At 51.5% G+C, this 27,465-nt stretch overlaps 1 protein-coding gene across 7 annotated transcripts in view; it reads right to left on the reverse strand.

Moving 5' to 3' along the window:
- The window catches only part of CDC25A (cell division cycle 25A), a 137,004-nt gene that overhangs the window by 43,922 nt on the left and 65,617 nt on the right, over positions 1-27,465 (reverse strand). For all 7 annotated transcript variants that reach the window (XM_069645882.1, XM_069645881.1, XM_069645879.1 and 4 more), the window contains one exon: positions 17,050-17,180. In XM_069645882.1, the coding sequence (XP_069501983.1) occupies positions 17,050-17,180 (131 nt within the window). The remainder of the gene's footprint in view (positions 1-17,049; positions 17,181-27,465) is intronic.

Genomic DNA, 27,465 nt, shown 5'->3' on the forward strand with positions numbered 1-27,465 from the left:
GTCAGGCGTTTCTCCCAGTGGTCGACTGCCTCTAGTCCCAAAGCCCTTGCTTTTAAGCAGGTTTCTCCCATTCACGCACACAGCAGAGTGGCGTTCCTGAAAAACAGCCAGCCAATCAGGACTGGTTGCATTCAGGCATTCCTAGAGACAAAGGACAGGGGTGTTCAGGAACCTCCCTCACATCCTGCCTTTCCACACTGGAGGCAGAGGCGGGCTTCAGGGTTGAAGCCCGCCAAAGGCAAAACAAAAGGCTCAAACCTGGCTTAACATGCAGAGTAAAACCCAAGAAAGCCCTCACAAACAGAAAATGAAAAAAAGACTTGGGCATTGTGACAAAATGGTCATCCATGAGTGCTATACTGCAGCTGAGGATTCAGTCTGCGGTAGAAAAGCACACTGGTAGGAAAATTAAACCACTGTTACCAGCCATTTAAAGTAGTGAGGGTAACATTTTTTATATAAGCGTAGAAGGGTGTAACCTCCCCACCCCAGCACTCCACATAAGATGGTGTGTGCTGGCTACTAAGAGAAATGGTAAGTAAAGTCAATTTCACCATTCTTGGGAACAGTCGTTCACACAAGAAGTTATTTAAACCTTGAGAATCTAAAGGATTGGTCTGTGACACTGCACTAAAGGTGCAGTGAGTCACCATACAGAAAGTAGATGCCTATGGAGTTTGACTCCAAAAACAGTGGAAACGATGCAAATCCGGTTGAAACACGAGTGAGAAAAAGGTAACTCAGTCCAGGTTGAAAATTAAAGTCCTAAATTCCAGCAAGAGAGCTAGGGGTTGAAGGGAATTGGTACAGAAATGAGAATTCTCCTTAACATACACTAAAAGGCCTCACCTAGAATAACTTTTCCTGAATAATTACAGTTGTATTCCAGGTCAGTTGAACACAGACTATGGTAAGCAATGACTTTAGGATGGGCCAAGGCAGACCAAGATGAGTAAAAACCATATACCTTTGAAAGGAGCCATTAGTAAGGAACAAGTTACTTACCTGTAACTGTTGTTCTCCAGCATGGGTCTGGCATGGATTCACATGCTCATGAATATTCCCCGTCGTCAGGCTGGGAATCCTCGGTAAAGAAAAAACCAGTATCAGTTTCGTTTCTGATCTGTCTTTCGTAGTAATAACCAATCACTGGTCTCTGCGTCATACTGACCACAGCCAATGACTGCCCTCTACCTAAGCACCGCCTCTGGCAGCCATCTTCAGATTTGGAAGCACGTGAAGTGGCAGTATGACCAAGTGAAGAGCCGCAGAGGGGTAGGCGGGAGGGTTCGCATGTGAATCCATGCCAGACCCATGCTGGAGAACAACAGTTACAGGTAAGTAACTTGTTCCTTCTCCAGCATGGGGTCTGGCATGGATTCACATGCTCATGAATAAAGAATACATAGCAGTACACACATGCACAACCACGGGAGGTGGCAAAGGCTCAACATTAAGCATCACATCAACTCAACATTAAGCATCTTACCTCCTCACCAGGCTCACCTCAGGCGAACAGGTTGCGCAGCACTGCTTGGCCGACCCTGGACTCCTCCCTGGAATCCCGGTCGACGCAGTAGAATTTCGTGAAGGTGTGCGTCGACCTCCACGTAGCAGCCCTGCATATGTCCAGCAGGGGCACACCAGATAGGAACGCCGTGGTAGCTGCGATCGCTCTGGTGGAATGGGCTCTCGGACGGCCAGGCAGCGGTCGGTTTGCCAACCGGTGACAGTACATGATACAGCCGGAGAGCCATCTGGAGATGGAAGCCTTCGAGAGAGCCTTCCCCTGATTGACAGGTCCAAAGTTCACAAAGAGTTGTGACGTCTTCCGAAAACCTTTCGTGCGGTCCACGTAGAACTTCAGCGCTCTAGCTACATCCAGCGAGTGCAAAGTCCTCTCAGCCGGCGACGAAGGCGACGGGAAGAACACAGGTAACACCAAGGGTTCGTTGAGATGAAAGTCCGACGGTACCTTGGGCATGAAGGAGGGGTGCGTCCTGAGCACTACCCTCGTGTCGTGGAAAGTCAAGTACGGGGCCTTGCAGGAAAGGGCCTGGATCTCTCCCACTCGTCGTGCGGAGGTGATGGCCACGAGAAAAGCTGTTTTCCACGATAGAAACTTCAACGGGGCCGAGTGCAGAGGCTCGAACGGAGGTCCCATGAGTTTGGTCAGCACCACGTTGAGCTCCCACGCCGGGGCCGGAGCCTTCACCGGCGGGAACGATCTGAACAGTCCCTTCATGAACTCTTTCACCAGACGATGAGACCACAAGGACGTCCGGCCCGTGGTTCTGGTGTATCGGGAGATCGCAGCAAGATGAATCTTGATGGACGCGTGTGCCAGACCAGCTTTGGCCAGCGTCAGCAGGTACGGCAGCACTTGGGGAGCCGTAATCCGTAGAGGGTTAATCTTCTGTGCGTGGCACCAGACAGAGAACCTCTTCCATTTGTGTCCGTAGCATTTAAGAGTCGAGGACGCCCTGGCCTTTGCAAGAACCTCTCTGCAATCGGCCGGTATGTCGTATCCTCCAAACTCTAGCGCTGCAGGAGCCAGGCCTGCAAGTTCAGCGACTTCGGGTCGTGGTGGAGGATGGCGCCTCCTTCCCTGGAGAGTAGATCCGCGTCCGCCGGCAGCTTGATTGGCGGGGACGCCGACAAGTCCAGAAGGTCCGGGAACCATATCTGCCTCGGCCACGCAGGTGCGACGAGGATCATCCTGCACCGTGACCTCTTGAGCTGGTTGACGAGCCGGATTAGCAGAGGCAAGGGAGGGAACGCGTAGAGGAACAGGCCCTCCCAGGGGAACGAGAAAGCATCGCCCATGCTCCTCGTCTGGGGAAACCTGCTGGCGAACCTCCGGCACTTGGTGTTCGTCGCCGTCGCGAACAGGTCGATCTGGGGTGTGCCCCACCGTCGGAAGAGGCGATCCACCAGATCCTGCCGTAGTTCCCACTCGTGGCACGAGCGCAGCTCCCTGCTGAGTGAGTCGGCGATGGTGTTTTTTATCCCTGCCAGATGAAACGGCACCAGAAGAATCCCTTGGGCGACGGCCCAATGCCACAGGTCCTGCGCCTCCTTGGACAGCGCTGGGGACCTGGTTCCGCCCTGTTTCCTGATGTAAAACATGGTGGTGGTGTTGTCGGTGAAGATCCTCACCACCTTGCCCTTGAGGGACGGAAGGAAGGACCTGAGGGCCCAAAACACTGCACGGAGCTCCAGGACGTTGATATGCAGGGACTTCTCCGTCGGGAGCCAGAGTCCCCTTGCGTGCAGATTTTCGGTGTGCGCTCCCCACCCTTCTAGGGAGGCATCCGTGGTCACAGTCACCTGGTGGGCTGGGGTCTGGAAGTCCATGCCCGCCGTCAGATGCGCGCGGGTGCCCCACCACCGTATCGCTCGTCGGAAACTCTCGTCGAGCTTGATCCTTTCCTCGAAGCTGCCCGTCGTCTGGATCCAGCGCGCATCCAGGAACTCTTGCAACGGGCGCATCCGGAGCCTGCACATGGGAATGAGGTAGATGCAGGAAGACATCATCCCGAGGAGGGACTTGATGGACCTCACCTTGGCCGCGTCGGCCACCAACATCCGTTGCACCTTGCCCAAGATGGTCCTGGTCCTCTCCTCCGACGGGGAGGCCAGAAGGGACACTGTCGAGCCTCGCTCCCAGAAACAGTGCGACTTGCGCGGGCACCAGGTGGGATTTGGCGTAGTTCACGGAGAATCCCAGGTCCGTGAGGAGTTGGACGGTCCTTGCCGTGTGGACCACGGCGAGCTCCCTCGTCTTGGCGCGGATGAGCCAGTCGTCCAGGTAGGGGTAGACGTGAATCCCCTCGCGGCGCAGCTGCGCCGCCACCGGTGCGAGGCACTTGGTGAAAACCCTGGGTGCCGACCGCAGTCCGAAGGGAAGGGCTTTGAACTGGTAATGACGCCCTTGGACCACGAATCTGAGGAATTTTCGGTGCCCCTTTAGGATGGGAATGTGGAAGTAGGCATCCTCCAAATCCAACGACGATAGGAAGTCTCCTTCCTCCAGCTGACCCAGGACGTGCTGGAGGGTGACCATCCGGAACTTCTGCGCCTTGATGAACTTGTTCAGGCGTCGCAGGTCCAGGATGGGGCGCCATCCTCCCGTCTTCTTCTTCACGAGGAAGTAACGCGAGTAGACTCCGGAGCCCCGAAGCCTCTTTGGGACGAGTTCGATGGCGCCCTTTCTGAGCATCGCCTTTACCTCCAGGAGAAGTTGAGGGACGTGAAGTTCTTTCCTGGCCACGGGGGGGACGCGCGGGCACCTTCTTTGAAACTCGAGCGCGTGGCCCCGGGCCAGGGCGTCCAGCACCCAACGGTCGGTGGAGATGGACTCCCACACGCTGACGAAGTCCGCCAGCCGGCCTCCCACCGGGGTGCTTCGGTGGGGGCCCGACCCCACGGCCGGTTCAATCCTGCTTGGACGCGGCCTTGCCGTCTTGGCCTCCTTGGCGACGGCGGGGTCCGCCAGACTTGCCTCGTCCTCTGTAGGCCTCTTGCGACGACGAGCGGGCCGCTTGACGGTAGGAAGCGAAACCGCCGCCGGAACCTTTGGAGGCGCCCTTGCCTCCGCCGCTCCGAAAGGGCGTCCGCCGTTGCTGCAGTACTCCAAGGGCCCGGGCCGTCTCAGTATCCGCCTTGATGGCCTGAAGGGAATCGTCCACTGTCTTCCCAAACAGGTTGTTCCCGTCGAAGGGCATGTCCAGGACCCTGGTCTGGACGTCCTGCCGAAAGTCCGTAGCCTTGAGCCATCCGCGACGTCGAAGGCAAACGCCGTTGCCCATCTGGCGGAACCCAGTGTCGGCGATGTCCGTCGCCACGGTGATGGCGTGGTCCGAGGCCACCTCACCTTCCTGCAGGATCTCAAGGGCCTCCGCCCTCTTGTCGTCCGGCAGAAAATCCAGCAGGGGAGCTATCTTGTACCAGAGTTCCCCGTCGTAGCGGGCCACGATAGCCAAGGCGTTGGCCGCTTTAATCGTCGTCGCCGCCGACGAGATGACTCTGCGCCCCATGGCATCCAATTTCTTTCCCTCGCCGTCCGGCGGGGAAGTCGACGTGGAGGCCGCACCCCCCCCCGCTTTCTTCCTGGCTGCCGCGGAGACGACGGAGTCCGGGGTAGGCTGCGCCCGGAGGCATAGGGGGGCCGAGTCCGGGACCCGGTACTTTTTCTCGTACCGGTCTCTTTTCGCTGGCGTCGTGGAAGGGTTCTTGAGGAGGGAAAGGCCCTCATCCCAAATGTCGTCCAACAGAGGCACTGCGAGGACCGTCTTCCTCTTGGTCTCGCGCCGTTGGTAAAGGAAGCCTTCCTTTTTCTTCTCCTCAGGGCAGAGTTGGAAAAGCTCGGATGCCCTGGCGATCATTGAGTGGAACGATCCAATCTCGTCGGGCGGAGAAGCCCTGGTGGGAGGCGACGACGGAAAATCCTCGTCGTATGCCTCGTCGTCCGTACCCGTCGCTGCCGTGTCAGTCCCCGTATCATCCCCTCGGGTGGACGGGGAGGAGGGCTGGACGGGGCGCGACGGTTGAAAAGGAGGCGGTGGATGGATCCTTCTTTTCTTGGTAGGGGGAACACCAGAAGGTCCCGGTTCTGGATCCCCCGACGGGAGAGGTTCCTCCGTCGGTAACGGTAGTCTCGTCCTTATCTCGGAGCATAAGGACTGTATAGCCAACAAAATGGCCGCTGAGTTGTCTTGCGGCGCTGGCAGAGGGGAATCCGACGGGCGAGCAGGGGCCCCGTCGGTATCCTCGACGATGTCGTCGTCGTCACCTGCGTCGGGGCCCATTCCGACGGGCTGGTCTTGTTCCACGCCTAGGCCGTGGCTTAAGACCTCGATCAGTTCCTCTTCTGAGGTTGAGGCCGAATCTACGACGACGCCCTGCCCCCCCTTCTTCCCCACGGAGGGTTTCACGGGGGTCCCATCGATGGGCACGAAAGAAGACTCCCTCCGAGGAGGCAGGGAGATTCTGGGCCCCGAGGCCACCACCACTGGTGCAGCCTCCACAGGCTGGGCCAGGGCCGCCGCGACCGTTTCAATAGAGGGCTTGGTCGAATGGATCAAGGCCTTCACCACCTTAGGTGCGCTCACCGCCTTATCCTTGAGGGAGGGGGCACTGCCACGCTCCTCCTCTGCCTTGGAGCTCGACCGGGGTCTCTCCAGGAGCTTCGCCGGGTGCTCGGCCTTCCTCTTACCCGACCCAGAGCGTTGGCTCGTGGTTGATGGTGCCGGGGAGGGTGCGCCCTGCCTGGCGCCCGTAGAGCCCGACCGTTCGGCGCTCCCGGTGCCAGCGGACTCGCGGTGCTTGGCCTTATGTTGGGCCCCCGTCGCCGGGGCGCCCTCAAAGGTCTTAGAAGACCGCTCACATTTCTTCTTCTTCTCGCCAGACGGGCTCTTACCCTCCAGCCAGCTGGCGAGACGTTGATGGCGGTCCTTCATGGTCCGTTCCGACATGTTGCCGCAAAACGCACAGTCCTTCTCCACGTGCGTCTTGTCCCCATGAAGGCAGTAAAGGCAGAAAGAGTGTTCGTCCTCCTTGAAGACGTTCTGCAGCTGGCATCCAGGGCAGGCCCTGAACAGCTTTCCGGGCGTCGAGCTTCCCTTCTCCTGGGCCATCTCCGAGACCGGGCCTGAGAAGCTTCTGGAGTCCTCCGAAGTGTAGCTCGACGAAATCTTCACCCTTGAGGGGCACAGATGAATCCGACACGGGTCCCCGTTGATCGGATGTAGGATCGGTGGAGCTTGAGGCTCTTTTGACCGAAAGAATCGAAGTTTTTGTGAAAAAGCGCGAAAAAATAGCACTAACGCTCGAGAGCAATAGCACGAGGATCCCAACACATGAACGTGCGGTAAAAATCTGAAGATGGCTGCCAGAGGCGGTGCTTAGGTAGAGGGCAGTCATTGGCTGTGGTCAGTATGACGCAGAGACCAGTGATTGGTTATTACTACGAAAGACAGATCAGAAACGAAACTGATACTGGTTTTTTCTTTACCGAGGATTCCCAGCCGGACGACGGGGAATATTCATGAGCATGTGAATCCATGCCAGACCCCATGCTGGAGAACTTAAAGGTATACATCTGAGAGTTTTGGAATCTGTACATAACAGCAGGGAAAGCAAAAGCCAGTTGGTGAACTTAACCATTTCTTTCAGAATATTGTGTAAATGAAGCCAACATTACTTTTGTGAAGAGGACAACCAATTCCCAGGTGAGTAAAATAACCTTACATATACTTCAGAATTGCAGTACACATTCAAGGCAAGTAAGAACGTTTGTAACTGCTCACTCTACCAACTAATTTACAAGCAAGTACTTTAAATACTTGTTCTTCAAGACAGAACCCTTTACTCATCCAGTCCTAGTCTTGCATGAAGGCTCAGAGGAGGCAGAATACGGACACTAGTGGCAAAACCAAATGTTCCAATATAAACAACTCGGTATCTCGTCGTTGACAGTGCACACGCAGTGCCAAGGACGAGATAGCTCGTCCTTTTCAGCACCTTGTTTTGAGCGATCCCTGCAAAGCAGGGATCGCGATGCCAGTGGATCAATAAAGCAATGCCAGTGGATCAATGCAGATCCATTTGTGACGCAGGGGGGGGGGGGGGGGGGGGCTGCTTACTAGGTAAGCGGCCCCCCTCCCCCAGTGGCCCCAAGGCATGGGGCCACAGCGCCAGAGACCCCTGGGGGCAGATAATCACTGCCCCCAGGGGTGAAAAAAATAAATAAAAGCAAAAATAAAACCGAGGGGAGGTGGGAGGGGGTTTGGGGCCCTGGGGCCCACTGGACCACCAGGGATTGATCAAAAAGTGGTGTCCCTGGAAAGGGGACTTTCTCCCCTTTCCAAGGACACCACATGAGGCATTGCTGGTCACGGATCGGGCGCAGGCCGCGCGATCCTAGGAAGGGGCATCTGACCCCAGGGAGGGATCCAAGAGGTGGGGCCCCCCTATCTGCCGCCAGGAAGGGGGGGCCCCCAGGGAGGGTTGCATGAGGTGGGGCCCTCCATTTGGGGTGGGGGGCCGAGGGCCACCCTCCGTTGCAGTACATCATTCACTGCCAATTTAGGGTGCCCCTCAGCCCCCCCTATAAAGCAGGCTATGAATTTGTATTTTTTTTTGTTTACCCAACTTCGCTTGGTGCAGATGGCCACCCCAAAAGGTGGGGCAGGACCCCCCAATAGATGGGGCAGTAGGGTTTGGGCACCCTGGGGGCAGATAGCCACATTAATGTGGCCATCTGCACCAAGCGAAGTTGGGTAAACAAAACAAAAATATACAAAATCACAGGCTGCTTTTTAGGGGGGCTAATGGCCACCCTAAATTGGCAGCAAATGATGTTCCTCAAAGGGGGTGGCCCTCAACCCCCCCCACCCCAAATGGAGGGCCCCACCTCATGCAACCCTCCCTGGGGGCAGATATCAACAGAGGTCCAACGCTCAATCTGACTACTGCAGGACAGGTGCGACATCAAGGAATACAAGCACGAAGACCTCGAAAATAGGGCCCGACGCAACAACCTCCGCATTCGGGGGGGTTCCCACCGCGATCCCAGACAAGAGGTTAGCTGAATATGTGGGCCTCTTTTTCCAATCTCTTCTCCCAGACATCGAAGATTCACTGCTTCTCCTGGACCGCACTCACAGGCTGAACCCCCGACGGAGTGGAATCGGATCGCCCCCCCCCCCCCCAATCTCCCTCCCCAACGTCATTACTAGGGTGCACTTCTTTACTACGAAGGAAGCCATCTCGGCAATAAGCCGCTCCAAAGACGAAATTACATTTCAAGGGACTTCTCTCCAGATCTTCCAGGACCTTTCTCCGCTTACTCTTCAAAAGAGGCGAGCCCTTCCCCCTTTAACCGCCCTTCTTCAAGCTCAAAAAATCCGCTACAGATGGCTATTTCGCACAGCTTTGCAATTTTCCTACAAGGGCTCGCCCAGGAAAATTAGCCACCTCGAAGATGCCACCGACATCCAGATGCTTCCAACCCCTCATCTCTCCCGCCCTCCGAAGCAACGGCTGATTCAATCCTGGTGGCCTCCCCTAATCCCACACAACTCTCTTGGTCGAGTGTTCCCAGATTCCGGAAGAGGAAAAAGCCAGATGTGACTCCATGGTGGAGCTTCCACCTCGATCCCAGCTCACAATCCAGCACCATGATCCGATCTACACCCTCAGGAACACAGAAGCTTTATTGTTCAAGCAGCGGGCATTATTCCACGGCCCATGCCCGGTTCCAAGGCACAATCCATCTACGAGTCCTTGGAACAAACCACTACGATTACTCCTAAACTTAGCCATGTTGGCTACACTGTTCGAGGGCCCCGTTGGCCAAGGGAGGCATTAGACCCGCAAAATGTCAGCCACCCTCAGTTAAAACTCGGCCCCCCCGTTGGCGGCCCGAGGAAAAAACCCACAGGCAGGTTGGAGAATGGCTACACACTTTGCGACATGATGGCTGATTCCACTATATCTCCCCCAAGACTCGTCAACCTCCCCGGTCCTGTCCCCGGAACATAGTCTCCCTGAATGTCAAGGGATTAAATTCACCCGCCAAACGCAAGTCTATCCTACAGAAGCTTCAGAACGATGGTGCAGCTGTGGCTATGCTACAAGAAACCCACCTGCTGCCGGCAGACCACAGCCGCCTGCGCTCCTGAGACTTTCCGAAGCAACTTTTCGCATCTGGAAACTCCAAGAGGGGTGGCACAGCAATCCTATTCGGGAGGGGCCTGAACCTCAGATTCTGGACTCTATAAGCTGCCTGGAGGGGCGATACATGGCGGTGAAATACCTATTACTACGACAACTCTACCTCTGTATATGCACCCAACTCAGGCCAGGTGCCGTTCTATGAATCCCTGTGTACAACTCTCTCCCCGTTTTTGGAAGGCCAGATAGTGATCGGCGGGGACTTCAATGGGGTCCCGGACCCCTCGAAAGACAAGTCAGACCCACCCAGCGCTGGAGACCTCACCATAGCCCTGGCTCTCTTACAACTGTTTAGAACCTTGGGGTTGTGGATTCATGGAGAGTTCTCCACCCATCCGAAAGACTTTTCCTTTTATTCCCATGTCCACCGGACCTTCTCCAGGATAGATCTTCTCCTAGTGTCCCCACAAATCTTTACGTTTACAAACGATGTGACGATTGGCTCCAGAATCTTGTCTGATCATGCTCCGGTGACCCTGGAGATCCGAGTGCGGGAACCAGCTAACCCCAACAGCGCAGATGAATCCTATATGATCCGATTCTCAACGAGATGCCACTCAGGGACGCAATCGCAACCACGATCTCCAACTTCCTTAAGGAAAACCCCAGTGAGGACACCGCTACCGCCAACACTTGAGACACAATGAAGGCAGTAGTGCAGGGTGAACTGATTGCGCAAGGAGCAGCATACCATAAACACAACCGTCAAACTAGCCAGAACCTTGAGGAAGTTCTTAAAAATGCAGAAAGGACCCATAAGGAGAAGGGCTGGACCCCTAAAACCCAGCGAGCCATCCGGACAGCACAGAAAAAAAGATTGAGGCCCACTATGCTGAACACACTGCCCACCAAATGGCAAAAGCAAAACAGTTTTATTATGCTAAAAACAACAAAGCAAATAAGCTACTAGTGGCTAAACTTGCCAAAGCGAAGAGGAACAATACAATTGTGGGCCTGCGGGACCAACGAGGCAAGGTCCATTACGTTGATCAGGACAAACGGCGGCTCGCTGCGGCCCACCCAACTCAGGTGATGACCGCTTCAGCATGGGACATGGAGGAACATTAGGAATACTTGCGGGGTGCGGCACTTCCCCAGCTAAAAAGAACAGCCCGTGACTCTCTGGAGGCACCGATCACTGACGAAGTGGACAAGGCAATAAAAGCTCTCAAATCCCAAGCCCCTGGCCCCGATGGCTATACAACCAGGTTCTACAAGATTTTTAAACCCCAGCTATTAGCTCCTTTGGTACAGTTTAACTCGTTCAGGACCACGGGCACTGTAACACCGTCCATGCAGGAGTCAATTACAGTCTTATTACCTAAACCGGGGGGCAATCCGAAGAACCCTGCATCATATAGACCCATTGCCCTGCTCAATATAGATGCCAACATTTACTCTAAAATCCTGGCGCCTCGTCCGTCTCGATTCTTGCCGGAGATAATCAGTGCGGATCAGAGTGGCTTCCTCAGACACCGCTCCACGGCCGACAACATTCGCAGAGCCTTGGATCCGGTGGAACTCGCTTCCCGAGAGTTGGTGCTCCTGGCTCTGGACGCGACCAAGGCGTTTGACAAAGTGGATTGGACTTTCATGAGGCTTACCTCGGATTTGGCCCGAAGTTCTGCACCATGACGCTGGCAAATTACAAAGCCCCCAAAACCCTTAGAGTTAACGGCACCCTCTCCTCCCCCCATCAACCTAACTTGCGGAACCCGACAGGGATGCCCGCTGTCGCCACTTCTCTTTAATTATGGACCCGTTTGCCCAGCGGATCAGGTTGAATCTTGCAGTCGAAAGATTTCAATCAGGCTCGGCGCACCACAAGCTGGCCCTTTATGCAGATGTCCTATCACAAAACCCCACTCCTCCCTTCAAGCCCTGGCTGAGATAACGAGCTATGGCATGGTCACAGGCTTCACAGTTAACTACTGGAAATCAGTCACCACGGGAGTGGGCTTGACCCGACAAGCCATGGTTCCGCTGTGCCCAATACACTGGTCGACCAAAGAATTTAGCTACTTGGTAGTTCAGATTCCAGCCAGTCCAAGCGAAACTTACTGGGCTAATTTTCCCCCACGGTTTACGAACTTGGAGGCAGATTTGAGACGCTGGGCAACAGAGGAGATATCGCTGACGGGCCGTATTACAGCCTGTAAAATGAACTTACTGCCAGATTTCTGTATGCATGCTCCACGCTCCCGGTGCCAGTCCCGGCGCCAGTCAATGCTTACAGAAGAAAATGCTGCAGTTTATTTGGAGGGGGGAAAAAACCCAGGATCCCTAAATCCATGATGCTGGGCAAACTGGGTGGCCTCGGGGTCCCTGACTTGCAGAAATACCAAATGGCAGCTCACCTGTCTTGTATCTAATCATGGCAAGTCCTTACCAACCGCCCTAGATGGTTAGACCTCGAACAAGCGCAGCTGCCCCCCCCTCCCCCACTATGCTTTCTCCCACATGTCCCCCCCTCCGGAACGGCGACAGTGGCAGAATCTCCTGGCATCCACCAAACACCATTTCGATGTGGGACAAGGCGTTGAAACAGAAGACCCCGACGGGGCTCAGCCCCCTTTCCCCGTGTTCATGAACCCGACCTTCTCTCCTGGTCTGTCTCCCCAGAATTTTAAGGCCTGGATTGCAGGAGGCCTAGAGACCCTGGGTCAACTTTTTGAAGGGGGCCAACCCTGCACCTTTAAGCGATGCAAAGAATTTGGGATCCAGGAACGAGAGTTTCACATACCCAGCTACGCCACTGGTGCACCCAGCCTCAGACTCACCAGGCGGCTACTCGTCCCCCCCCAGCCATCGAATTGACCCTTAAGGAGCTTCCGCCCAGAGGACAAATCGCCACTCTACAGGCGCCTCCAAATGGACTTCCTAACCTCCAAGACCCGGTATATGGCCCTATGGGAGGCAGACTTGGGCCATCCGATTGAAGACCAACAGTGGGTCGACATCTGGTCCCGGGCTCACACCTCCTCAGCATGCATCACGAACAGAGTGCGCCTACAAGATCCTCCTCCGGGGGTACTACCCTCCCCTAAGACTCCACCACATGAACTCCACGATCAACCCTTTGGAAACAATGGTAGCGACGATAGCGGACATCACTCAGGTGCAACTGCCCTTGGCCCCCCAAGCCTATCCTCCTTGGAGCACCGGCCCCCGGGATCTACCCCACGTCTGGCCTCAAGGCCAAACTACTGTCACAATGCCTACCTGCAGGTAGGAACGAGATAGCCCGCACCTGAAAACGACGGAAGGCCCTCATGCATTTCTGGTGGATGAAGGTCTGGGACATCCTGATCGCCGAGAAGGTGACGGCTGCCGGAGCAGGCACCTTGCATCGCTTTCACAACATCTGGGGTCCGGTATTGGAGTTTGGCCAAATGTTCCCAGCCCTGACTTTCAAGCCCCATCTGGCCAGGAGAACTATTCGGGATGGAGACCCCCACAGGGAAGTGAGGAAGGAACTTGAGCCCAAGGAGTCGGGTGGGAGGAGCGTCAAATGGGGATTACTGTATGCTACATGTCGCAAGTGATTAAGCTTTGTATTGCCATAGCCTGCCTGTTTAAAATAAACATTTAAAAAAATATAAACAACTCCTTTAAAAACCTAGATTCTAAACAGGCTACATAGCAAGTTCTGGGACGCAAGGCGCAGTTGGGGGAACTTGTACACCCATTCTCTGAAAGAATAGATTAGTGAAGCCAACAGCATTACTTTTGGGTAAGGGGGCGCAACCAATTCACAAGTACTATATATATATATATATATATATATATATATATATATATATATATATATATATATATATATATATATATATATATATATATATATATATATATATATATATATATATATACATACATACATACACACACACACACTTTTCAGAATGACAACACTTTTGTAACTTCACTCAGTTACCAACCAACTCTTTCACAAGTACTTTTTAACACCTGTTATACAAGACAGAATCTTTACTTCTCAATTCCTTCCCTATTCTATGTCAGGAGTTCACTTAGGGGCAGAAGAGGAACCCCAGTGGTCTAGGAGCCAGCTGTAGGCAAGGTGACAAAGGGATCTGTGGGAGGCAAAAAAAAATCAGTTCCTGTGGAAGACTGTTCAAACAAGTAGTTCACTTTAAAGTTAGGGTCCAGGAACTTAAGAGAAGACACCCTAGGAGGATTCCAACAGTGAGCCTGGGTAAACGGGATGAGAGGACTCCCATAACAAGTACACCCCAAAGCTTTAGAGAAATCACAAAGGCTTAAGGTAAGTAATACCCCGGCCAACACAGTGCCCTAGCACAGAAGAGTTGCAGCAGGAAGACTTCAGGATCTGCAGCCAAAAACCATTGGATTCCTTTGTCGAGAAGACAGAAGATGGGACTTGGAAGGACTTTTGCAGCAAGGAATCACAGGAGAAAGCTCCAGGCAAGAAGGCAAGAGTTTCCGCACAGCTGGATGCAGCTCTGGTTTTGGCGCCCTTTTCAGGAGCCAGAAATAATAGACAGAATATCGCCAGTCGTATTCTCGTAGCTTTCAAGGTCCAGCACTCTGATGAGGGAACTTTTAGGACTCATATCGTGTCTCAGGTGTTCCAGCAGGATGCCAAAGTTACAGCTTGATACGGAACACACTGCACCGCACAATGGCTCAAGGTCTGAGGGTATTGGGATATTGCAGCCCCACCAGGTCACAGCACGACATGGCTCAAACTGCAGGTGTTCCGAGTCTAGTGGATCTCACCAGACTGGGTTATGGTTGCCAGTTTAGGGATTCCCAGGTCATTGGAAGGGTTACAGCAGTCAGTTTACACAGCAGGCTCTCCGGTCACTGGCCATCACTACGGCCTTAGTTTCTTCATCTTCGGTTCCAGTGGTCGACTTGCCAGCAGCATCCAGGTTCAGAGTTATCAGGATCTACAGCACAACCTCTGCATTGCTCTCCCTGCATTGCACAGTAAGGAGCAGTCTGACAACCAGCCACCCCCACCCCCAAAATGGGAGTTGCTCCCAAGCAAGGTGGTAGCCAAAGGGATGTGGCGTTATGACTCATCCCTCGCATCCTGCCTTTCTAGACAGTCTGAAGCCTGGGTGGGGAATCTAAAGGATTCCCACTGAAGACAAAAACAGCTACTGAGGTCGTTCCTGCCTACAATGGCAGGGCAAAACCTCAGAAAGCGCAAGCACAAATGGCTAAACAAGGAGCCTACAATTTTAGAAAAGTGGTGGCCTTTCTGTGCATTTCCCGAGGCTGAATTAAGAGCCTGCAAGTTATAAAGACCAAAAGTCATAAAGGTAAACACTGTCAGCAGCCCTTCATGTAAAACTTGCAATTGTAGCAAAAGTTTACAAGTGTTGGAAAGGAACCAGGGTCCTCCAAAACACCCCCCCACCGGACCCCCAAGTAATTAAGAGTTAGGCAAGACATCTTCAAGGCACTATAATGGACTAGGGGGGACGGGGAAAGCTCTCATGCAAGCATAATCACAGACATGGCTAAGGACTAAAGAAGGTAGTTATGGTCTACAGAAGGATACACAGGCACAATTAATTAGTTGGATGGATTTGTAATGTCAGATCCCAGGCATTGTAAAAGCTTAGTGCTGTAGGAGTCAAACCTCCTCCCCCCCTCCCCAAAAGGAAGACGTCCTTTAGCATCTAAATAGACCACAGGCCCTTAGTTTGCGGTGTCCTTCACTATGGCCGAAAACTGTCACCAGATGTCCACGGTCCGTCAAGGGTCCATGCGGGTTAATAGGACTTGCATGTGTTGTGCGGCAAAGTGCAGAATGGGATCAAATACAAGTCTAAATTGGGGAGGAAACTACGGACACAGATAACTTGAGCAGAGTGGAATATCAATTGATCATGTTTCCACATGGATAACCAGGTTTAGTTTTCCTTGTGCTAGGTTTGTAAACGTTTGCAGAGCTGCACTGTGTTTATGCATAGCTAGCAAAATGATGCGGACACAAAACCGCCGACAACGGAGAAAGGCGGCTTTGAAACATCCCCATTAAGGAAAAAGGACGGATTGGGTTGAAATTATGATCCAGCTCCAGTGACCTCACCATTGCAAGCTGGACCTCTAAACATGTGCTTGAAACCACAAGGAACAGGCAGGAAAAGGGGCAAACAGTCCTTTGCTTCCATCCACATTTGTAACATTAAACTGGTTCTTTACATGATCACCTTTGGCCCCATTTCCCTAGCAGGGTGTATTGATTCTGGTGAGTGTTTAGGGACACCCTTTCACCAGGTAAGTAAGAAAAGGGATGCATTGTATCTCCAGCATTCCACATAATGTGGGTGTGCTGCTCACGATATAACATTTAAATGGGGATGAAAATCCCCTTTCCTACTTGGAAACTGTAGTTCACCAAAGTACATGAAAGAGAAATGAACAGGGGAGCCTAAAGGGGCAACCCAGTCAAAGCCCAAAAATTGTAGGAAGCTATGGCGACATAACAAGGTCACTCAAAGAGTAAAAGACTAGGTGAGATGAAAGAGATTCCCTTTGGCTAGGGACAAGGTAAAATTGTTACCTAGTCAAAACAAAATGTTCTGGGTTGACAGGTCAGGCAGATTCATCATTGATATGAAAACCTTACCCAACAGGGTTGTATCCTTTAAGTAGGGAGTTTTTTTTAATGGTACTTATTTACCAAAGATTAATCTTGGCCTAATGTAAACATTTTACAATATTTGGACCATATGTGCTACAGTTTTTGTACCAAGATGCAGCCGAAGCCTGGCTGCTCAGTCCCAGCTACCTCATTCTCAGGTGGTGCATCTGAGGCAATACATAAGGCTGTATGATTTTATGAAGTCCTGGAGTTGAGAAAAACTGTCCCAACACTATGCCATGTGCAAGATTTGTATTGTCGCATTTCAAGTTCTCAACTTTCCACAAGCCAGGTTATGTTATGCCTCATTGAAACTGCCCACCTATGACAAGGTACCCAGAAATGTGAATGCTCTGCAGGTGTTCAACCCTTTAGTGTTAAAACACTTTCCCCCACTCAAATAGACGTAACATTTGTTTAACTTCTAGGTTTCTTAGAAAGCAAACTGCAAAAATGGAAGGCTAAAAATGGACGGCCATCGGCCAGGTTGTGTGAAACCCCCTCTAGCTATACCCTACCACTTAGGACAAGCAAGGTCAAAGAAAGTGCAATTGGCAGGTATCTGGCATCATATGTTGGTTATTGGCAAAGTGTAACCACTGCCCCCCAGTCTTTACTGGTGCAGCAAAGATTGGAAAACATAATAAAAGAGTGGGGAAAAAACTTACATTCTGGGTCCTCGCTCTGAAGAGAACTCACAGTGGAACACGATTATCACTCTCTTTCCTTCAAAGGGTATAATGGGCTTCTTTAGCAGCAAGGATTCCACATCTTGCTCCGTGTGAAGGTTGACTGCACCCTTAGAAAGAAAAAGTTTAAACATTACAACTTAAATGACTGGGTAAATTGTTATGCTTAAAGGAATTGCAAAGGGAGGGGCTTAGTCTACTGGATATAACAATTAGCTTTCACATGTTTCCATTACTGGCTACTCCCTGCACCATTTCCTAAAAGAATTGTGACAATGAAATTACACTTACTTGAAGGCAAACACAACCGTTTACAATCCTAAAACCTGCTGCATTCTGGTGTGTTAAGCAGATGGAACTTTCCACAAGTTGTCTGTGCCCCTAGCACCAGTCCTCAATCTTTGCAACTTCGAGAGCTTAACAATTGTGTATTGTACATTAAATGTCAGTATTTTTGCTAGTTTCACTACCTAAAAATATTAAACTGTTAGTATTTTGCACACATCCTCATTTTCTAACAGTTAATATTCAATCAAATCTTGGCTGGACTCCACATTCTCCTTAAATCCTAGAAATATTCCAGCACATCTTCAATATGGCTCTGAAAGCTCACTTGTGCCATCAACTGCCAATTCTTTACTTGGGGTGTAAAGCCAAGCTCACAGCATATGGTTGATTGTATGCCAATTTAGGATTTTCTTAGCCCAGCTATGTGCATGCCACGTAATCTGCTGTCCTCCCATACACTTCTATTGGACATCCGTCTGCTTTTTGACTTGCTGTTAAAGCCTTCTGCTTTGCTTGCTTTGTGCCGATTTGTATGGGGAGACTGCTCTTATGTACTGACCAGTCTAGCTCCTTATGGATCATTTGTATTTCTACAACCGACACCACCAATTTAAGGGTTACAAATGCAAAGTGTGAGGTATGGGCTGGTGGCAGCAGGTATTTTCCTACTGTTTAAACTTTTTACCAATGCACATGTGCAATTACCACAAATGGCTACTAAGAGTGGTTAGCACTCCAAGATGGCAGTGCCACAAGATTGAGAGTCATTTGGCCATATTGTTCTTTGCCCTTCTGCCCACTCGGGCCACTCGGGCCGGGAGTTGCCTTATATGGATGTTGGGGAAATTTTTATGCCTCATCCCTCTCCTAGCGAGACCCTCCCCCCCAGCACTTTACGCTGGATTTCTGGACCCTTCTCCAGATAGCTTGAAAGTGTGGAGCCCTTTCCCACTCATTCATTCTGATGGGCTCCGTCTTTTGGAACTTGCGTCGTACCAATCCTATGGTGTTTACTTTCCTGCATAGCTCTTTCAAGGCACCTGTATTTTACTTTTGCAGCACACAGCTCCTTGTGGGCAGTGTTGCTGGGACCCTTTGGGGTTCTTTGCAATTCTTTATCCTTATTCTCTACTGTTCTTAAGGATCAAGATACTTCGTATCACCTAAAAAACAATATTGCAAGAGATGGCACACCACCTTATGTTGAGTGCCAATGGGATACTTGACATGTTCTACCAATGCATATTTTTTACTGCAAACTTCAGTCTTGGTTGCAGACAATAGGGCTACCTAAGTTCTAACTTGGTGGGTCCTTTCTTTTTCTGACATTTCTAGTGTGGTTGTTCTTGGTTAGCCCTTTTACCATTCTGAGAAGGGGAATTGTGTGCATTTTGCCTTTGGCGGGAACCCTTAGGTGTTCAGTCCTAGGCAGGCTGTTAGGCAAGACTTGATGTAGTAACCCTGTGGGAGACTAGACAGCACTTGTCCTCTTGATAACCCACCTTTTGGTATACGCCTGTACAACCAAAGTTGATAGTGTGACTGAGCAGCCAGGCTTATCTCAAGGAGGGGTAAATGAGCTGTAGCAATGACATTAAAAGTAACCAAGTAACACTTCCACTCAAGGTTTGGTACAAATATTTATCCAACATCAGTTTTTAAGGAACAAGTTACTTATCTGTAACTATTTTTCTCCAGCATGGGCCTGGCATCGATTCACATGCTCATGAATATTCCCGTCGTCAGGCTGGGGAATCCTCGGTAAAGAATTAAAACGGTTTCACTTCTAAACTATCTTTCTCCTAACAACCAATCACTGGTCTCTGGGTCATACTCCCCCCCCCCCCCCCAAGCCAATGACTGCCCTCTACCTAAGCCCCTCTGGCAGCCATCTTCAGATTTGGTAGCACGTAAAGTGGCAGTAGGACCAAGAGAAGAGCCGCAGAGGGGTAGGCGGGAGGGTTTGCATGTAAATCTATGCTAGACCCATAGAACAGTTAATTGTTCCTTCTCCAGAATGGGTCTGGCATGGATTCACATGCTCATAAAGAATACATAGCAGTACACAAGTATCTCATACCTCCTCACCCGGCTTACCTTCAAACCAACAGGTTGCGCAGCACTGTATGGCAGACTCTGGACTCCTCCCTGGAATACCCGTCTATACAGTAGAACTTCGTGAAGGTGTTTTCCACATAGCAGCCCTGCAGCAGGGGCACACCCGGGGTCGGTCTGCCAACCGGAGACAGTGTGTGATACAGCCGGAGAGCCACCTGGAAATGGAAGCCTTGGACAGGGCCTTCCCATGGTTCCCAGGACCAAAGTTCACAAAGAGCTGAGAGGTTTTCCGAAAACTCTTCATGCAGGCTACATAAAACTTCAGCGCTCTAGCCACATCCAGCAAAAAGTCCTTTCAGCCGGCGGCAAAGGGCTTGTTTAGATTAAAGTCCGACAGCACCTTAGGCATGAATGAGGGGTGCGCCCGCAGCACCACTGTCATCTCGTGGAAAATCAGGTAGGGTGGTTTACAGGAAAGGGCCCGAATCACCCCCACTCATCAGGGAGAGGTGATGGCCACTAGAAAAGCTGTTTGACAAGAACTTGATACATAATGCATAGGCTCGAACAGAGGTCCCATGAGCCTAGTAAGCACCACATTGAGCTCCCACGGCAAGCCTTCACTGGCGGGAACGAGTGGAATAGTCCCTTGACTAATTCCTTGACCAATCGGTGGGACCCCAAAGATGGTCGTCCTGGGGATCTGGTGTAGAGGGAGATCGCGGCCAGATGAACCTGGAGGCGTGGCCCAGCCTGATATGGCCAACAGCAAATATGGAAGCACCCGAGGGGACTTCACCCGCAGTGGGTCGATCTTCCCATAATGGCACCAAATAGAAAATCTCTTCCACTTAATTCCGTAGCATTTTAATGTAGACGATGCTCTAGCCTTCGCAAGAACTTCCTTGCAGTCCGCCGGGAGATCGTAGCCCCCGTATTCTAGCGCTGCAGGAGCCAAGCCTTCAGGTTCAGAGACCCTAGATCGGGGTGAAGAATGGCAGGTGAAGAATGGCACCTCCTTCCCAGAAGATCGATGACCACTAGCAGCTTGACTGGTGGTGACGCGGACATACTGAGAAGGTCCGGGAACCAGATCTGCTTTGGCCATGCCAGTGCAAGGAGACCGTCTGAGTCGACAGCCTAAGTAACAACGGCACAGAGGGAAACTCATACAGCAAGGCCTTTCCAAGGGAATGAGAATGTGTCCATGTTACCCTGCTGGGGAAACCGGTTAGCAAACCTCTGGCACTTGGCACTCGTCGTCACAAACAAATCGATCTGGGAATTGCCCCATTTGAGGAACATGTTCACCAATAGGTCCTGCCGAATTTCCTACTCGTGGCAAGAGCAATGCTCCCGGCTCAGAAAGTTGGCAACCATGTTCTTTACTCCTGCCAGATTAAAATGGGATGAGGAACAACTCGTGGGCGATGGCCCAATGCCATAAATCCTGCGCCTTCCTGGAGAACGCCGGGGACCTGGTGCCAAACATTATGGTGGTATGGTCTGAAGACCTGCACCACCTTGCCCTTGAGGGATGGCAGGAACGATTTGAAGGCTCAAAACACTGCCCATAGCTCCAGAACGTTGATGTGCAATGTCTTCTCCGGCAGCCACAGGCCACTGGCGTGAAGACTTCTGGTATGGGCTCCCCACCCCTCCAGGGAAGCGCGGTCCTAACCGTCTCCTGGTGCAGTGGGGCCTAGAATTCAGTACCTCTGGTTAGATGAGTGCACGCCCCACCACTGTATTGCCCGACTGAACCCCTTGACAAGAGAATGTCCTGGAAGCTTGAATCCAACGGGCACCGAGTACCTCCTGCAGCAGGCACATCCAAAGCTTGCAGAGTCGGACAAGGTAAATACATGAGCAGAGACTTGAAGACCATCACCATGGCGATCTTCAGAGCGATCAGATGTTGCACTTTGCCCAGGATGGCTGCTACTTTCCGCTGAGTGATGCTAGGCAAGACTGTTGAGCCGGGAACCCAGGAATATTGTGTCCTGCGAGGGAGTCAAGCAGGACTTTGCATAGTTCACAGAGAACCCCCAGATCCGTCAGGAGGCGGACAGTCTTCACTGTGTGGTCGGCGGCGATGCTCTGCGAGCTGGCCCTTATAAGCCAGTCGTCCAAGTAAGGGTAGACGTGGATCCCTTGCAGTCGCAGATTAGCCGGCACCAGGCACTTGAAGACTCTTGGTGCTGACTTCAGTCCGAAGGCAAGGGCCTTGAATGGGTAGTGCTTTCCCTGGACAACTAAGCTCAGAAACGTGCAGTGTCCCTTGTGAATGGGGATGTGAAAGTATGCATCCTCCAGGTCAAAGGAAGACTGGAAGTCACCTTCTTCCAGCTGTCCCAGCACGTTTTGAAGCGTGACCATGCAGAACTTTTGAGACTTGATGAATTTGTTTAGCCATCGTAGGTCGAGAATGGGCCTCCAGCCCCCGGACTTTTGCACTAGAAAGCATCGTGAGTGAACTCTGGAGCCCCGGAGTAGTTTTGGAACCAGCTCCATCGCTCCTTTCTTTAGCATGGACCGGACCTCCAACAGCAGCTGAGGGACGTTTTCCTGCTGGGCCACTGGTGGTTGAGGACTCTTCTGTTGAAACTCTTGTGTGTCAGTGGGAGAGAGCATCCAGCACCCAACTGTCAGGGGAGATGGTCTTTCACACGCTGACAAAGTTCACCAGCAGGCCTCCCACCAGCGTGCAAGGGTGGTGCCCCGACATCACAGCCGGTTCATTTTTGCTTGGAGTTAAACGAGCCGCCTTGGGGTCCTTGGCGACGACAGCATCTTCCACACAAGTCTTGGAGCGCCCCCTGTTTCCTGAGGCGAGGATCAGGAGGGTTGGCCCTGCTGTAGCCCTTTAAAGAACAGTGACTTTCCTCATGACCAAAAGGACGGCTGTCGCTGCAGGAGCGTGCCAAGGGCATGTGCCGTGTCTGCCCGGATGGCCTGCAGAGACTAGTCTACAGACTTCCCGAAAAGGTGGTCTTTGTCGAAGGGCATGTCTAAGACCCTTGTCTGGCCTTACTGTTGAAAATTGGTGGCCTTGAGCCAGCCGCGACTAAGGCAAATGCTGTCATAAGGGAGAAGTCAAGCAGGTGTGATCTTGAACCACAGTTTCCGGTTGTAGCGTGCAGCGAGGGCAGCTTTGATGGTTGTCGCGCCCGAGTAGATAACTCGTCACCCCATCTCATCCAACTTCTTTCCCTCGTTGTCTGGAGGGGTGGACACTGCCAAAGTTTATGCGCCCGACTTCTTGGCCGCTGCCGATACAGCACTTGGGCGCAGAGTCCGGCACCCTGCATTTCTTAAAGCGGTTCCTCTTCACTGGGGCCATAGGATTCTTCATGAGACAAACCTGCGTCTGTTGGGCAGAATTGCATGCAGTACCCTCTGGGACCACCACATGCAATTGAGACTACAGGTGTAAGCAAAACCAACCTTTTGGATAAGTCTGTACTTCAGTTGTGTTAACGAGCTGAGCAGCCAGACTTCTCTCAAGAGGGAATATGAGCAGTAAAAGCAGTTACACAAAGGTCTTACAATCACAGTGGTTCAAGTAGACACTTAAATGTTTACCAAGAAACATTGAGTTTATTACAATCATTTAGAACATTCACTAGGAGGCAACTTAATATACACAAATCCACTTCAGTAGCAAACCAATAAGTTTAAGTTAATTGGGCTCCCCTGAAATGGGAGCAAAATGGCATTTCAGTCACAAGGCACAAGTTAAAATAGATCAAATACATTCTTAGGCAGTGCAAATAGTTTGTTCACGAGGACTCGATTCAGTTCAATAGGCCTAGGCCAAAGAGGCTCAGTACCTTAATATGAAGAACAAGATGCAGCAGAATACGTTGGTTCCTGGCAGTTCCTGCAGGTCTTGCTGTTCCCGTGCCTCAGTCGTGGGGAGAAGAGGGAGGACGGGATCTTCGTAAAAACAGACAAAATTGAGTCACTTCAGTTCCAGTAGCTGTAATTCAAGCACACAAGCTGGTGTCCCTCTCCCTGGTTAATCCTAACCAGCTTCGAGAATGGCATCCAGGTGGCTTACGAGGAGTCCTTGAAGGGGCTGCTCTGTCGAAATGAACTTGGCAATTCAGACCTGCAGCAGGGCTTTACTGGGCAAACCAACAGTCCAGGAGTTGCAGGAGCCGTCCTCTTCTAGCTAGTCTTCGGTTCTTTCGTTCCAGTGGTCCACTCTACTTTCCAGTCCACGAGACTCCTTTTAAAAACAGTTTTCTCCCTTTCATTCCAACCTAGCTGCCACTCACCCAGCAGGGTGGCTGTCCTTGCTGGACAGCCATCCAATCACGCCAGAGTGCATGTCAGTCTCATAGTAGACCAAGCACAGGGCGTTTCAGGCATCTCCCTCACTTCCTGCCCACCCCCAGACACTCAGACGCCAGAGGCGGTCTTCAGTCCTGAAGCCCGCCAAAAGGCATAGAAACAAAGGGACCAAACCTAGTTTGGTGTGCAGAGACAAACACTAGGACCTTCCCAAAAAGAAATGGTGAAAAGAGACCACCAGGACCCGTTTAAACAAAGGGGCTTAAGGTGCCATCTTGAAAAACATGGCTCCCGTGATTTTTCGCTACCGGGGTTCGCGAAAAATCAAGGTAGTTTTAAACCACTGCCACCAGCCATTTTGATAGGGAAGCACTTGACTGCTACATGAGTTTCTAGAGGGGGATACTAGGAAGCCCCTCCAGTGAGAGAGTGAGAGACTGTTTTTTCTAGGAATTTACAGACTAGCAAGTCAATTTAACCTTACATTCTTTGGGAAACAGTACTTTATCCCAAAGAAGGTAGTCTAAAAAGACAACCCTGTGTCACTGCACAGAGGGTGCAGTGAAACATGAAGATGCTATAGAATCATCTTAAACTCCATAAAGTTTAAATTAAAAATTTCAGGTCCCAAAGTTCAGCAAAAGAGTTGGGGGTCTCCAAGGTAGAAGGAATTAGCACATTTATGGGAATTCTCCCTAACAAGAGTCCCAAATGCCATCCTGAGTGGGACTGAAAGGATGGTCTCTTTGCCTTGCGGCGCTCGTATAAGACATCCTTCTCTGGAACAAGCTGGGAGAGCTCTGAAGCCCTGGAGATCGCATGGAACGGGCCCATCTCATCCAGTGGGGCGGTCGCCCATGCCACTGTCATCGTCCGTGCCCATCATGTCAGGATCTGTATCATCCTGCAGCAGAGGAGAGGGCAGGGTGCCTCTTCACCAGCAGTACACCCGTCGCAGGGGGTAAGGGGTGGTTGGCTAGCACAGGAACCGTGGTAGGGGCCCGTCAGGACAACCGGCATTCTCTTGGATACCAGCATATGTAGAGTAGAGAGAATGTCCACTGCGAGGCATCTCTGGGGCGGTAGAAGCGCTGGGTCTGTAGGAGGCAGCTGGGGAGCCGGTAGTGCCAAGGCCCCATTCGTCCAGCTGTCGTCTACTCCATCACCACCCTCGGTGTAGGGCGCTGCTCCGATGTTCCCCTAGTCACCATCACCCTCATGGATGGTCGGAAGGTAGCAGAGCTCCTCTTCGGAGGAGATATCTATGCCTTGAAGAACCTCCTCACCTCTACCCCCTTTCTGCGCGTCCAGTGGGGATGTTCTCAGTCAGTGAGATGACTGGCATCTTCTCCAGGGTCTTCTCAATGGGCTGGAATGAAGACTCCCTCTTGCCAGGGGGACGAGGGGGGTGGGAGAGGAGGGAAGCATCCTGCGGATCTGCCCCTGCATCCTTTGAAAGAAGGCAGAGCCTTCAACCGGTGTACCTGAGCCTTCAATCGGTGTACCTGAGCCTTCACGGTTAGAACCGGCCCATTGTCCTGCTTGGCCTTCGTGGAAGTCCTGGGTGCCTTCTCCCGATGGGCCTATTCCTTAAAAGGAGGGTCAGGGCCCCAGTCCACCTTGGACTTTCCTTTGGCCGTCTCTGGGGCTACCTTGAGCTTGCCTGGATGGTCCAACTTCCTCTTGGACGAAGATCTGGAGCATTGACTGGTGACTGAAGTAGCAGGAGATTGATGCGCCCTGGCTGCTGAGGAGCCTGCCGCAACAGCACTCCCAACGGATTTAGAAGCATGCTCCGCTTTCCCGGACCTGGGAGAGGCATGCTCCTGGGACAAACCCAAGGCGGAGGCCTTGGCCTGAAGCTATTCTTCCAGAAGAGAGCTTGTGGCAAAACGCACAATCCTCCTTGTGTCACCACCGTGTGAGGCACTGGAAATGCTAATCATCCATATAAACATTCTGCAAACTGCAGTCAATACAAAGATTGAATCCTTCTCGTACGCCATTATCCACGCAGCATAGGCCTTGAAGAATCTTCAAGAAGACTCCACGAAGAAACGACATTTGGCCTTGAGGAGCACTTAAGAAACCAAAAAACAGATTCCCATAATGATGGAGCACAAAGCTCGATTGACTTAAATAGATAAAACTCTTCCAAAAAGCAGGAAAAGCTTGAGAGCCAAGCACAAGGACTCCCAACACTTGAACGTACAGTAAAAACCTGAAGACTGCCAGAGGAGGGGTGGGGCACTTAGAGTGCAGTAATTGGCTGGGTGCAGTATGATCTAGAGCTCAATGATTGGTTTAGAGAAACCAAGTTTGTAAGTTAAACTATTCTTTTACAGAGGTTTCCTGGCCTTACAGGGAATATTCATGAGCATGTGAATCCATGCTGGAGTAAATCAAGACTCAAAGGAGAACCCAAAGGGTTCCAAGAAACACTGCCCCCAACGAGCAGTGTCCTGCAAAAGTAAAATACAGATGCCTTAAACGGAGGAACGTAGACTCCATAGGAAAGAGTTCCAAAAGACAGAGCCCATAAGAATGACTGGAAAAAGGCTCCACTCATTCAGGATACATATGAAAAGGTCCAGAAGTCCAGCAAAAAGTGCTGGGGGTTTCACTAAGAGGGGATGAAGCATAAAAATGACCACCCCCCCCCCCCCACACTGCCAGTGGTCAAACATTCTGTCCAGCAACAGACTGGCAAATATGGACTGGGAGCAGACAGGACCATCCTCCACATTAAGCACCGCACAGCCAGCCTGGGAAAGCAGATGCTTTGCATATATAGCAAGGACAGGCCAAAAGACAGGCAACAATCTTGCTGCACAGCCATTTTATATTATATAGTACTCTATGGCATTATGCACAAAATACATAATTGCAGGAGAAAAAAAAACAGGCAAAAATAGACTGCCACCAGCCCAAACTGGATGCATTGCGCATTTGTAACAAAGCCACAAAAGTCAATAAAGTATCCCAACACTGAGGTGCAGTGTGCAGCTTTAAAAAACAAGAAATCCACTAGGGGAGACATTCTTCTGGTTTGGATAGTCTTAGGCATGGTCAAGTTATCCATGAAACCAGAGCATAAAGCTAGTGAAGTAGAAGGCTCTACTGCTCCCAAAAAGTAATGCCACCAAGCAAAAATAAAATTGAAATCTATTTGAGGAAGGCCCCAAAAATAAAATCTTTGCCCCAACACTCCCCATTAGGTTAAATGTTACACTGCCCTCAGAAGGTTGGCCAAAAATCACCCCAACTCTGCCATGGTTGTAGTCTTTCCTTCGTACAGCAAAACCACAAGACAGGCTTAGAAGGGCAGTTGTCAGAACATGGTTTCCCTCCGAGCCTTTCTGCACCCTCAGGATTAGTGTGGGTATCTTTAGACTGGTGCCCACCATTAAACATTCTCCCTGTAAGTGAGAATCTGAATGTTAGGCAATTTTGGGGCCACCAGGACTGGCTGCCAAAACCAAGGTCCAACTGATAGTTTGGGTAGGTCTTGAGACCCTAGCCCTGGCAACACTGCTGATTTTCTGCCCGTTTACTTGCCTACAGAAGGCTTTTGCCACAAAACTGCTGCAATTTTAGGTCCAGGTCTGGGCGTACTGGCTGGGTCCAATGTCTTTTCCCTGAGCTCCAAGTTACTCTTGACGGATGGGCATCCTTGTCTGCTCTCTGGTTTTCCATATCAGTGTTGGCATTTTTTACCTCTGGTAGTACGCCTGTGGGTAGAAGGCTGCA

Source organism: Ambystoma mexicanum, chromosome 2p (genome assembly GCF_040938575.1).
Source record: "Ambystoma mexicanum isolate Mex_15411 chromosome 2p, UKY_AmexF1_1, whole genome shotgun sequence".
Classification (NCBI taxonomy): domain Eukaryota; kingdom Metazoa; phylum Chordata; class Amphibia; order Caudata; family Ambystomatidae; genus Ambystoma; species Ambystoma mexicanum.